The 12,365-nt window shown below is 29.5% G+C and overlaps 1 protein-coding gene across 1 annotated transcript in view; it reads right to left on the minus strand.

Moving 5' to 3' along the window:
• The window catches only part of LOC129226892 (extracellular matrix organizing protein FRAS1-like), a 68,572-nt gene that overhangs the window by 24,548 nt on the left and 31,659 nt on the right, over positions 1–12,365 (minus strand). The window contains exons 12-17 of the mRNA XM_054861521.1: positions 11,992–12,180; positions 9,565–9,852; positions 7,587–7,793; positions 5,982–6,178; positions 4,501–4,573; positions 1,903–2,054 (exon numbers count right to left, since the gene is read on the minus strand). Coding sequence (XP_054717496.1) covers positions 1,903–2,054; positions 4,501–4,573; positions 5,982–6,178; positions 7,587–7,793; positions 9,565–9,852; positions 11,992–12,180 — 1,106 coding nt within the window. The remainder of the gene's footprint in view (positions 1–1,902; positions 2,055–4,500; positions 4,574–5,981; positions 6,179–7,586; positions 7,794–9,564; positions 9,853–11,991; positions 12,181–12,365) is intronic.

Raw genomic sequence — 12,365 nt, forward strand, 5'->3', positions numbered from 1 at the left:
ATAATAACTTAGTAAAATAAATCTTAAAAAACAAAACTACAGTTGGCTCTCTGTTTAACAACTTTCAAGGGACCACAAAAAATCATTCTTAAGTAGAAAGCGTCCTTAAATAGAATGCTTTTAACATGACAGTGGACCATTTGGAACCGTGAAAAGCCGTGGTCAAATAGAGAAATTCATAAATAGAGCGTCGTTAAACAGAGAGCCAACTGCAATTTTCAAAAATATATTTTAAAAACAGTTACTTATAATTGCAGTTCGAATTAATAAAAGTCAACTCAAATGGCTGAGGAATTCATTGTGTGGGAGTAACAAGATAGTTTTGTATTTTGCTACAGTTAATAGATAGACAGTTAATTAAACTAACAGCAAAAATGTTTCAAATATGAAGATTAATTTTACGTACGGTTAACCCTTGTTAAGCCTTTCTTGAACATCTGCTAACTCATATTATACTGCATGAGTCACTTGATTTCCCAGTGAAAATAGAAACATATGCTAGAGAGTAAAAAGATACATGTGCAAAAAAAAAAAAAAAATCATTTTTATTTGGATATTAAATGCTCATGTTCTTTCTTGGAATGTATTTTTATGAGATAGATATTCTAACAAGTGGTAACAAGTCTTTCTTGATACCATGTTTGCAGCTTAATGTGAAAAAGAGAAATATAATAAATTAGCAATGGGTAGACATCCGAAAATTAAGAATTCTAGATGAAAAAGACGAAATTTATTGAAAAAGGTTTAGAAACAAATTCATTGAGGTTTGTGAGAAAAAAAATAGTAAAATTTAGAACAAGATGTGTTGTTTTCCTGAAACAAAAGAAAATAATGAACAAACACACAATAAATTGTGCATTTAAGTTTTAAACATCAATTTGAATTATTACTTATTATAATTTTGAAAAATTAATAATGTGAAATACAAGTATTGATTTTTTCTTTGTATGCTTATATATTTTTTTAATAATCTGATTTAACAGTTAAAAAATTCATTACTTGATATTTTCTCAAATAATGATCCTTTTACTTTACTTTTTATTATGATTAAAAAAATGCCCAACCATTTTTAAAGCTTTTTTCATTTTGTGACAGTACTTTTATAAATGATTACCTATGTTTCGCAAGTGTCACTCTATAAGATAACAGCACCAATAACAGACATGCTTAAGACATTGCTCTCAGGTTCTGAGCCTTTTAATGTATTTCAACTTTAAGATTATTTTCTCTCATGCAACTACAGCTCATCTAATGTTTAGCTGCTTCTGGATCCTCTGAATGAGTTAATTCTATTTTTATTTGCTCAATTTAGAAAAAACGTCCAACCCCCAGTAACAGACACTGACAATTCTGATGATATCCAGTAACAGATAAGATGAGGAAATGATGAGTAATGGACAAGTTCCCCTTTTCTCTTCAAAATGTGCAAAAGTGTTTCATTTTTAAATTAAAACCTTATTAAATTCAAATGAACATGAAATACCGGCAGACCTCGTGGTGGCTGTTCATAACCTTCAACTACTGCCTTGTAAATACCAACTGGCTCATAAAATTCATTCTGATAACATTAGATGGTTGCACTGTATTCATGGGTCAAAGCAACATCAATTTTACCAGCCTAAAACTTTTATTATTTAAATACAAACTTACGACTGTCTGTTACTGGACCCTTGTCTGTTACTGGTGCCGTTACCCTACAAGCACTTCTTTCCCAGAGCATCCGTCTCAAAAGGTTTAGCAAAAATCTGAAGCAAAAACCCACAGTAAAAATAATTTCATCATAGAAAATAAACTAGTGATTTAGCAATAAAAGCTACCTACAAACTAGCCAAGTCATACTAAAACAATGATTGGTAAATATTAGTATTGAAATCAAAGAAAGATATAAACAACATGACCTACCCTAAAAGGCAGATCCATACTAGAAGCAACATTTTCTAGATATTTTACAGAAATTCTTCGGTTGTCAATATCATCTTGAGTAAAACCGACTACATCAGAGTTTAAAACAAAGGCATTTCCATTTTCATCACTATTACTTCTCAAAAATTGCACTGTATAAATGAATAATGTATAAATGTGGAAATAACTATTGAAATAAAAGAAACTAAAAAGTCACAATGTAAATAAATAAATAAAAACGCAATTTAAAACTTTCCTAATGCAAATATTAAGCATATATTATGTACAGTCAAGGAAGGTAAGTGTTTAAAACAGTCAATAGAGAATTCTAAAGTGGTTCAAATTCTTAGTTTTAGTTCAAAATATTCGATTCTGTTTTAAACTACCAGCATGTAATAAGAATCATGAATAAAATAGAAAACATACTGTAAAGGTACAAACAAAATGTGTTTTGTCCTTTGTGTGCAAAAAGTTAAGACCACAAAATTCATGTTTAAAACTGTCCAAACAGTAACAATAACTGCGGACATACTGGAGCTGCAAGGAACACTTTTTTTAGTGCCAAAAATGAGGTTATGCAAAAGAGCAACAAAAATGAAAGAGCTTAAAAAGGGTTCCTTGTAACATGTAATTATCGCTATTTGTGTAGGTGAATTCCAGTGGTAAAGGAGGGACGGTTTTTACAAAACATTTGATGCATTTCTGTCTGTGAGCTTATCAAAATACATATTTTTCAAAAACTGATGCATAGACTTTTATACACATCATGGTAAGCTGCTAAAAAAGCTGAAGTCAAGAATTTTTCGTTAGTAACTTTTTTTTTAAATCAAATTTTAAAAAAGGTGAAGGAAGGACATTTTTGCGACATGATTTTCATGCTATCATGTTCTCCCCAAAAGTTCAGCTAAACTATAAAAGGGAAAATTCCATAAAAATTAGAGCACATTCGGGATTGTTCAAACATTACAATTTCACCTCTAGTTTTAAAAAATAATTATTTTAAAAACATAAATTATGTATTTTTTAAGGGTAACAGAAGGACAGTAACGGAAGGACAAGAAATCCAAAACAATTAAACTTGGTAAATTTCAACTTCCAAACTTTTATTCAGCTAATACAGCAGTCTGAAACAGTGATATATAATAAGAAAAAATAAATACCTTTCTAAATAGTAATGAACAACATTTCAATGCACAAAATTAACAGATTACTCTATACACGTGTTTTGGAGTTACAAGAAACTCCTTTCAATATTGTATTATTGCAATAAGATTTTCAAGATTTTAAGCAAATATTTCTTCTTGAATTGGCTTGTCATATCATAAACATGTCATATCAAAATGATTTTCACATGCTTAGGAGTTTTTAATTGTAGTTTTCATGATTTTCATCACATAAAATAAAAGAAATAAAATCACGAAACATGTTTAAAAAAATCATGTTTAAAGTTTATTTTTTAAATAAAAGCACATATAATTTTGTACAAATATTACTAACATATGTTTTAAATATGATTGCTAACTTTAAACAGTAGTTTGTTTTATACTAGCATTCTAAAATTTTACCTTGTACCAGCTTATAGTTAAATGTCCTTCCATTACCGTATTTTTTTGTCCTTCCATTACCATTAAAAGCCATATAAGTTAAATACATATTAAAATTATAACTATGCCTCCTTAACGAGGAGCGTAATTCTGCTTCGCATAAAAAAACATTAGTTTCCATTCCCAACAGGTTCTTGGTGAACTAACTGAGATGTAGTATTTTGGTAACGGAAGGACATCCAAACTGTCACCTTAGTAATAGACCTATTTCATGGTTGAAAAAAAAAAAGAAATTTTAAATTACTTACCAAAAAGTTTAATTAGACATTCAAAAGATAAAAGGTAACCTATATATTATATGTTGATACCAAGTTTATTGAAATTATAGTATGTAACGAAAAAGAGATTTTTTGCTCTGTAAAAACACAAAGAGAAAACTTGATTTTGCAATTGATTTTCTGAAAGTCATCAAACTATTTGGGAAAAACAGGTCAAGATTCAAGAAATTCATTTATTTCTGAAGAGAATGGTATATGACAAGTGACAAAATATTAATTTTTAAAATTCGAGCGTCATGTCCCCTTTTTCCTAGAATTCATCTGTAATCGTAACATTGTTTATCTTAATTTGAAGATACAAAAGTATGGTATTATTTCCAATAACTCCATTAGAAAGCCATTTTCAACAGAATTTGATGTATAGAAATTTTTCTCTCAAAGAAAAATTACACATAAAAGAACATGTGCAAGTTCCAAGCAAAACATGATACTTGTTATTCATACTTATTCAAACTGGTTCTAAATAAGAAAACTAACTGTAGCGCTAAATGTTATCTTTAATATTTTCTTAAATGTTAATATTCAAATACAAAACTAATGTAGGCTGCCGAAAAACAAAATATTTTGTGGACCTATTTACATAGTACTGAAGTTAATTTTGTCTGGTACTTGATTCTTGTATACAGGCATATTACTTTTACTAATTACTCATTACTCTAAACAGATAGGTACACCAAGATACTAAATTGGGCACTAGATTGAATATAAAAACCAACCAATAGATGAAGTAACACTAACCAATAGTAAATCTACACAACATTTTGTATCAACATTGCAAGGGAAGTTTAACTGTAGACAGAGAAGAAAAAAATTAAAATTTAAAATAGTAAGGTATCTTGAGCTTATGAAGTTTCAATTTCAAAGCTGTTATACTAAGAATTTATGAAATAAATCAAATTCAAAAATATAAACAATACCTGCTGAGGTGTTAACATTTGTTTTAAATATTATATCCTCTGGCATTATGCTTCTCCCAAGCACTAACAAATGATTGCTTGTAAGTGTGTTCAATTCATTAGACACTGCAAAGAAAGGCTTATTCTTCTGCACAATTAGCTTAGTTGAGTCCTTTATAAAAAAATATATAAAAAAGCAAAACTAAGCTATGGATTGAAAGTACATTTCAAATGCATGACACAAAATTATTTACAGTAAACAATATAGAAGAAAGCGATTTCTCAATGTGTTAATTCTTGATCATGTATTCACAAAACAATCACAACAAAAATTAACAGTGCAATAATGAATTAATTTATAAGGAAAACTCTTAAGGTGAAAGGACTGTCCAAATTAAGAACAGCATATTTGGAGAGATAGGGGTACCCATCTCCCAAAGGGCAAGGGTCCTTCCTCAAATGTTATGGAATACCCACAAAAAATGACACTCCGAAAAAAAAAGAAACTAAAACCACTTAAAAGCTTCAGGAGTGTAGACTGTGCAACTCTCCATATATTTTTAGTCAACTGCAATTTGAACTTATGTTTTTGTTTTTATAAGGAAAACAGTGGTCTAAAAGGAGATTTAGGAAAATTTAGGACAAAATTTGGACGGAATTTTAGGACTTTAAAGACAAAAAATAACAAATATCAACGAACATAAACATTGCTACTTTGTGCATGTGCTCATTGTGCATCTCTCTCTCTCAAAAAAAAAAAAGCTACACAGGATTTGTTTTTTCATCAAAGGAGCATCAGGAGTGATTCCTAAGTTTATTTTATCATAAAATATTTGTACATTGTGCAATATTTGTACAATGTGAATGTACATTGCGATGAGTCACTCTACTTCAAAGCCCTATGGCACTGCAGTAAAAAACTGCAAAAGTTCAACAAAAACCCTTTAATTGCCATAATTTATTGTATTATCTATGTGGTACTTTTAGTTGACATAAAAAGCAAATATTTAGAATACTTAAAGTAATTTTCTTGCTACCATAATTTAAAATCATTATCTATAGTGCATAAAACTTTTTAAAAATTTACAAATTTGATCTGGATTACTGTATACATATGTTGTTTACTGAGTGCGTGGGAAGTTACCTAACCAAAAAAATGAGAATATATTTATGAATACAATATACTTATGAGCTGGGATAGGGGGAATCTTTCAAAAGCTCCTACAAGATGCAACCATGAAATTAGCATTTAAAAGCTTAAGTTTTAAATTTAAAGCAACTTTCAACTTACTAATTCATACCTGAGGTAAAATGAAGAGCTTAACTTCGATTATTTTCGAGTTATAGCCATCAAAAGCTTGCACAATGAAGTTATCCTCATAAATTGACGAATGTTTGGAAGATTTAAAAGCAAATTTATTCTGGAGAAAGTCTTCATGACTTACAACATCAACTTCTTTGTCCGTAGGCAGTAAAATTAAGGATCCATAACAAGGCTCTAGAAAGTAACAAAATATTGTAAATTATTTCAAAAAAAAAAAAAACAGAAATTAAGTTATTACCTCTGAGTAATTTATATATACATATATATTTTTTAAGTTTTGTTCCTTTGTTCTGAAGTGTACACATATCTTAACATGCAATTTGAAATACCATACTTGCTGTAAGAAATGATATGGCATTTACATGCTCAAAATATATTTTTGCCAGTGCAGTGTTTCTTCTGATCTAGCGTTTACAACCAATATTTGTATTTATTATAATTCCATTTTGCAATGAATCATTTCATTCTATTTGTTGCAATGAAGAGAATGAAATGAATATGTTGCTGCAATATTCACCAAACTGGTCTCTATGATCTTGGATCGGGCTGCTAGAACTTGGGTTTTCACCCCAAGACCAGGCCCGTCATTTGGGCAATCAGGGGTGTCCAAAATACCTGGAGGGGATTATACAACCCCCTAGAGCTTAGAAACATAATGAAATTAGCCATTTTTGTACATATTGTTATTTTTACTCCATAAAATGTGTTGAATAAAAACCCCCTTACATGGTGCCTCAATGGGTATGTTTGAATAGAGCAACCAGTAATTAACTCGGGCTCACCAGAGACTAACCAAGAGTATTCTATTCTAATAACTCACCAGTTAGCCGATCATACATGAAAACATTCAATGGACACTCACAGCAGTAACATCATCAAACATCATGAAATCAACCTCCCCGGGAACCGGTTTCTCTATTTGAACATACAGTAAAACCCCTCCCAATAGACACCCCTCTTATGCAGACAATTTTTAATTTCCCAGTTCTAATGCAAATAACATTATTAAGCCCCTGTCCTGTGGACACCTCTCTATTGTGGACAAAAAAAATTCTCCCGTTAGTGTCCGTATTAGAGGGATTTTACTGCACTTCAAATGAAAATGCTTTTTACTTTTCACAGTATTATCGTTCTACAGCAATTTATATAAGACAATTATTTATTTTTTTAAAATATATGCCTTTATGTATGGTTCTTTCTCCCTCCACCCCTGTAAATTTCAAAAATATGTAATCTGTTTTAATTAATTTTTAATAAAAAAAACTTCTAGCTTATCAAAAAAAAAAAGGTTTTATATAATATTATTTAACATGTCACAAGAGCAATCTCTTTGATTTTGTAATATATCACACAAAACATAACAATTATTACCCAAATGACAAATTCTATTTTTTTTTTTTTTTTTTTTTTTTACAATTTAAACATTTTACATTTTTTAGGAGCATGGCAACTTTGATAGATGTATAATTGCTATTTTGAATATTATGAGAAAATTTTGGCTGACAACATGATTAGTACAAGTTTGGTAGCATTCGCTCGATGAGTATGACTATGAACCACAGAAGGGAAAAAAAGTACTTACTTTGTACCACATGTAAAGTAATGTCTTGAATATTGTCTTTATCATCCAGGTAAATAAAAGAAGAATTAATAGTTACATGTGCATTTTCAAATACAATTATGTTTCTTAATTGTATAATTTGAGGAGGAAAATCAGAAGTAACTTGAACTTCAAAATTAATTTCATTTCCTATCAAAAAGCCATCAGTCACTTTTAAAGTAAGAGGACCTGCAATATTCACAAATTAAAATTCGATAAGCAACACGTAAATATTTAAATATTGCACGTAAAAAAATGCATCAATAATTTTATAATATTTTTTAAATTGCACAAAACTGATTTGATTTGTATAGACAAATGAATAGTTCTCATTGATTTAATTGATTAATTCTGTACCTTAAAGCCTGATTAACATAAGTCACACTATCATTACTTTGCAAGCGAGTGACAAAATGTTTTTCAGGTGCACACAAAGGTTGGGACTCACACAATTTGTATTAACCAGACATACTTTTAAAACACTGGAAACTAACTATAAATGATTTTTTTCTTCTTTTTTTTAAGCGAGAGAATTAGGTTTTTATGACTCAGTGTAAAATTAGATTCTAAGCACAATGCAGCGAAATTGCTACTTTTGAACTCACGTTAGTCTGGCCCTGAAGTACAGAATTGTTACTGGTCTATGATATTTTCATAGACATGGGCACAAGTAAATAAAATATTTTTAAAATATTGAACTTGCGGCAAAATTCATCTCCTACTTGCATAAAAATTCATGGATGCAAAAGTGTTACTAAAATATATTTCAGAGAAATAAATTGCTAACTTAAGTTATGAATTAATAAGTAAGTATTTCTGAAAATATTTTAGTGCTTAGTTAGAATTTCCTAAAGCAAAAAATCAGAAGAAGAAAAAACAGAAGTAAGAATGCTAGCAATGCTTTCAAAAATAATTAAAAATCAACACAGAATTCAAACTGAAACTTTGAAAAATGTACACTTGTACTCTTATCAATTTATATGCATTGATAAAGACATTCTTTGTAACTTTAACAGTAAACACCCATGTACACAGTAATTTTTGCAATTTCATTTTTACAAAGAAATTTACTTGCTTATTGAGTAAAATATGTCAGATGTACGAAACAAATTTCAATGGAATAAAAATTATGGCATTTAGCCTTTTTTTTTTAAATAATTTTCATATTGTTTATTAGAAGCTAGATTAGAATCCAATAAATGAGGGGAAAAATCAGCCAAAAAATCCTAACAAAAAAATTTTAAGAAAAAATGAGGCAGTGAGAAGTAAAGGGATGCAAGTGGACATTTTCACGTTTTGAGTAAAACACGTTTAAACATAACATCCTAGGTAGGCTTTCATTGATTTTTTTTTCTAAATCATGCTGTGTAGCAGTCACTACCAGGGCTACTAGAACCATCACTTGTCCCAAGGCAGAGGAAAGGCTCACCTACCATGTGTACTGGTTAACTCCAAATTTTTAATTTTGCCACTTAAATCCTTTTGCTTCTCACTGCCTCAAATGTCTTTACGACATTTTCAAACTTAGGCTCCATACAGATTGCCTGTGTGTCATATTTCATGGTAATAAGTGTCAAACATTTATCAGAACATAACACATGCATACACAACACTCCTTTAATGAACTTGAAGATATAAATGTAATTAAAAAAAAAAGAACAAAGCTTTTATAAAGGAATCTTGTGCATCACAAAAAATCTTTTGATTTCAATGTTGATTCCTAAAAAATCAAAAAAATATTTTGCTTCATGATTCTGGTTAATCCACTTTTATACTAGTTCCAACCAAAAAGTAACATTTTGAATACTTAATATTAACTAATAAGACAGAAAATTTTAAACGGATAAGGATTTGGCAAAGTGAAGGTATTTATTTATTTTTAAATTTAAATTTTAAAATATAGGCATCACAAATCAGAAACTATAAATTATTTCCAACACAATATTTACAAAAATGCTACCTTTCAAAGGGATTCCAGATATATGCTTGAAAAATATTTGACCATCAGAAAGTTCTACTGAAGTAAAGTTATCTCCTGGTTTCAAAATTTGCTCTTCTCCTTGACTTGTAACTCTTAATAAAAATCCATTTTTCGGTATTTCAGTAGCTAAGATATACAAAGAGTCAGAATCAGGATCAGAAGCATTTAGGAATGATTCTGAAATATAAATAGATCCTCCAACTGGAAGCCTGAGAATATTCCTCGGAGTTAGGATGGGATTTTCTGTGTTCCCTGTAATATATTCATCTAGTTATAATCAAAACAAAAATGTAAAACATAAATTTACATGTTATCTTTTCATCGACAAAAATGCTATGTTAAGCATCCAAGATTTCTTACTTTACATTTTACGGTTAAAATGTCACTGTTCTATGCAAACAAACAAGAAAAAACACATAAAAAGGGATGTCTTACCAGAGCATACACACAAAAATGTAAAACTTGTTTAAAAACTTAGGTATTTTGTTATATTTTCCTTATTGCTAGGATACATTTTGGTTTTTTCCTGGGAGGATCCCTAGACCTCTTTATTAATGCACAAAAATGGCTTAATATGTGTTAACTCACTTTTTTAGTAACACAAGTTAAGTAAAAAGAAAAGGCGAGAGGAATAACTTTATTATTGAAAAACTTTTCCTATTCAAAAAGAAAAAAATGGTACAGTAAAACCCCTCTTATACGGACATTTTTTAATCCCCGATTCCAATGCATATAACATTATCAAATCCTTGTCCTGCATACATCCCTCTATTGTGGAAAAAAATATTTGTCCCGTTAGTGTCCGCATTCAAGGGGTTTTACTGTACAAATGAAGGAAAACAATTCTATTTGAAGCCATTTTTCTTTATAGATTAAGTTAATCAAAAAGTTATACACATTTGAAAAGCGATTTAACTAAAATATTTTTAATAAAAGGAAACACTGATTCTGAAGTTGGACTATGTAGTGTTTATTTAAAATGTCATACTACTGAAAATTGAACTTAACTGCAGTTTTGAAGTGCTAAGCATCATTCATAGTGCTAAATAATAATCAGAATTTTTTTTTTCCCTTTTGACTGACTTCAAAAAGTTTTTTCCCCTTTGACTGACTTCTAAAAGGCAAGATATTTTCAATCCATATCATATATGTTTTTAATTTGCTTGCCCTCCCACAACTTTTAATTGAATGAACCAATTTGGGTGATTTGTTTTTAATTGCTTGAGGATTATTTCATAAATTTTGATAAATATCTTTTCATATTGAGTCAATAAAAATTAATTTATAAGCATGCTACACTACCGAAAAAAATTAAAAAAATAAAAGGTGTTTTTTTTTTAAACAAACTACAGTTGAACTCTAAAATACGATCACGTTTAATACGAAATCACAGCTAAAGCGAACATTTTGTTCATTAAGTTTGGTTTGCTATCTAATTACATTAAAAATTTCATGTATAATATGTAAATTAAATTGAAATTCTTGGCTAAAAAGAACAAAAATTTCTGACCTCTTTACTTAAAATGTTCGGGGTTGAATATTTTAATTTTCTTTTTCAGAAATTATTCATCATTTTGTAATGTAGTAGAAGTCCCAGTGTGTAAAGAGAAGAAAATATTAAATATTTTATACAGAAAATAAAGCCCGTACATTTGTTTACCTGTTGGCAACATAGTCCTTGGTTGTCGATTATCATTTTTCTTTTTTAATATTTTCCAAAAACATTCATTTATAAAAAATGAGTGATTAATTTTCTGAATGTACTAATAGATTACAATGTGTGAATCTGTAGCAATGGTTTTTAAATATAGGTAAGCCTTTCTTCGTTTTTTCACAGTATCACTTATTTATGGTTGTTACGAATAACGGCTAATACAAACAAAGTCGTTGATTTTGGACATTTCATTTTAACCGAGTTCAACTGCATAACTTTTTGCTGTTGGAGCACTTTGATCCACTCTTCATTTAATTAATCATTATTGAATTTATATAGGTTTTAGGGAAATAAAAGGAAAAAAGAAAACATAATTTAATTACTTATACAAATTCTCCAAGATAAGTCGGGGAAATGCTCAGTAGGGCATACTTTCACACAGCTAGAGTCATAACTAAAGAATCCTGAAGCACATAAACTACACTGGTCACCAGTGAAGCAATAGATGCAACCATAACTGCAAGCTAAAATATAAATTTAAGTAAGAATTCTACATCATCGCACTTAATTGAAATGTTCTTTATGACACATATATTTACATCAGATAAAGTCAATTGGATGCAGTGTACCATGTAACTATAAAATTACAGTAACAAAGTAAGTTTATCAATACATTTTACCAATAGTTTACGAGATTTAACAGCACCATTGCTTGTGGGTGTTTGCTGTTGTGTTAAATTCATTTTAGCTACCAGCTTGATGGTAACTCAGTTTCAATGAGAGAACATCCGCCTCCAGCTTGGTTATTGACTGTTCCAGACTGATAAGTCCACAACAGGGACCAAACTGCAGTCTCTGGATGTCATAACAGCTGTCAATATTTTGCATGTTAAATTTCAATTCTTGAATTTTCATTTTTTGATGCCTGAAACTTTCACTACCTATGTCAAAATTTTGGGTCTTTCATTTCCAACTTTTATCATGCTTGGACTGAGGCAGGGGAAAGGTGCCTGTGTAAGCCTCATAGAGCTTATCATTATAAATTATTAACAACACTTAAAACTTAAAAAGAAACAGGAAAAGAAAGTTTCAATAAGCAAAATTAAATCATGATACTAATATGCTT

Source organism: Uloborus diversus, chromosome 7, assembly GCF_026930045.1.
Source record: "Uloborus diversus isolate 005 chromosome 7, Udiv.v.3.1, whole genome shotgun sequence".
In the NCBI taxonomy this organism is placed as follows: Eukaryota; Metazoa; Arthropoda; class Arachnida; order Araneae; family Uloboridae; genus Uloborus; species Uloborus diversus.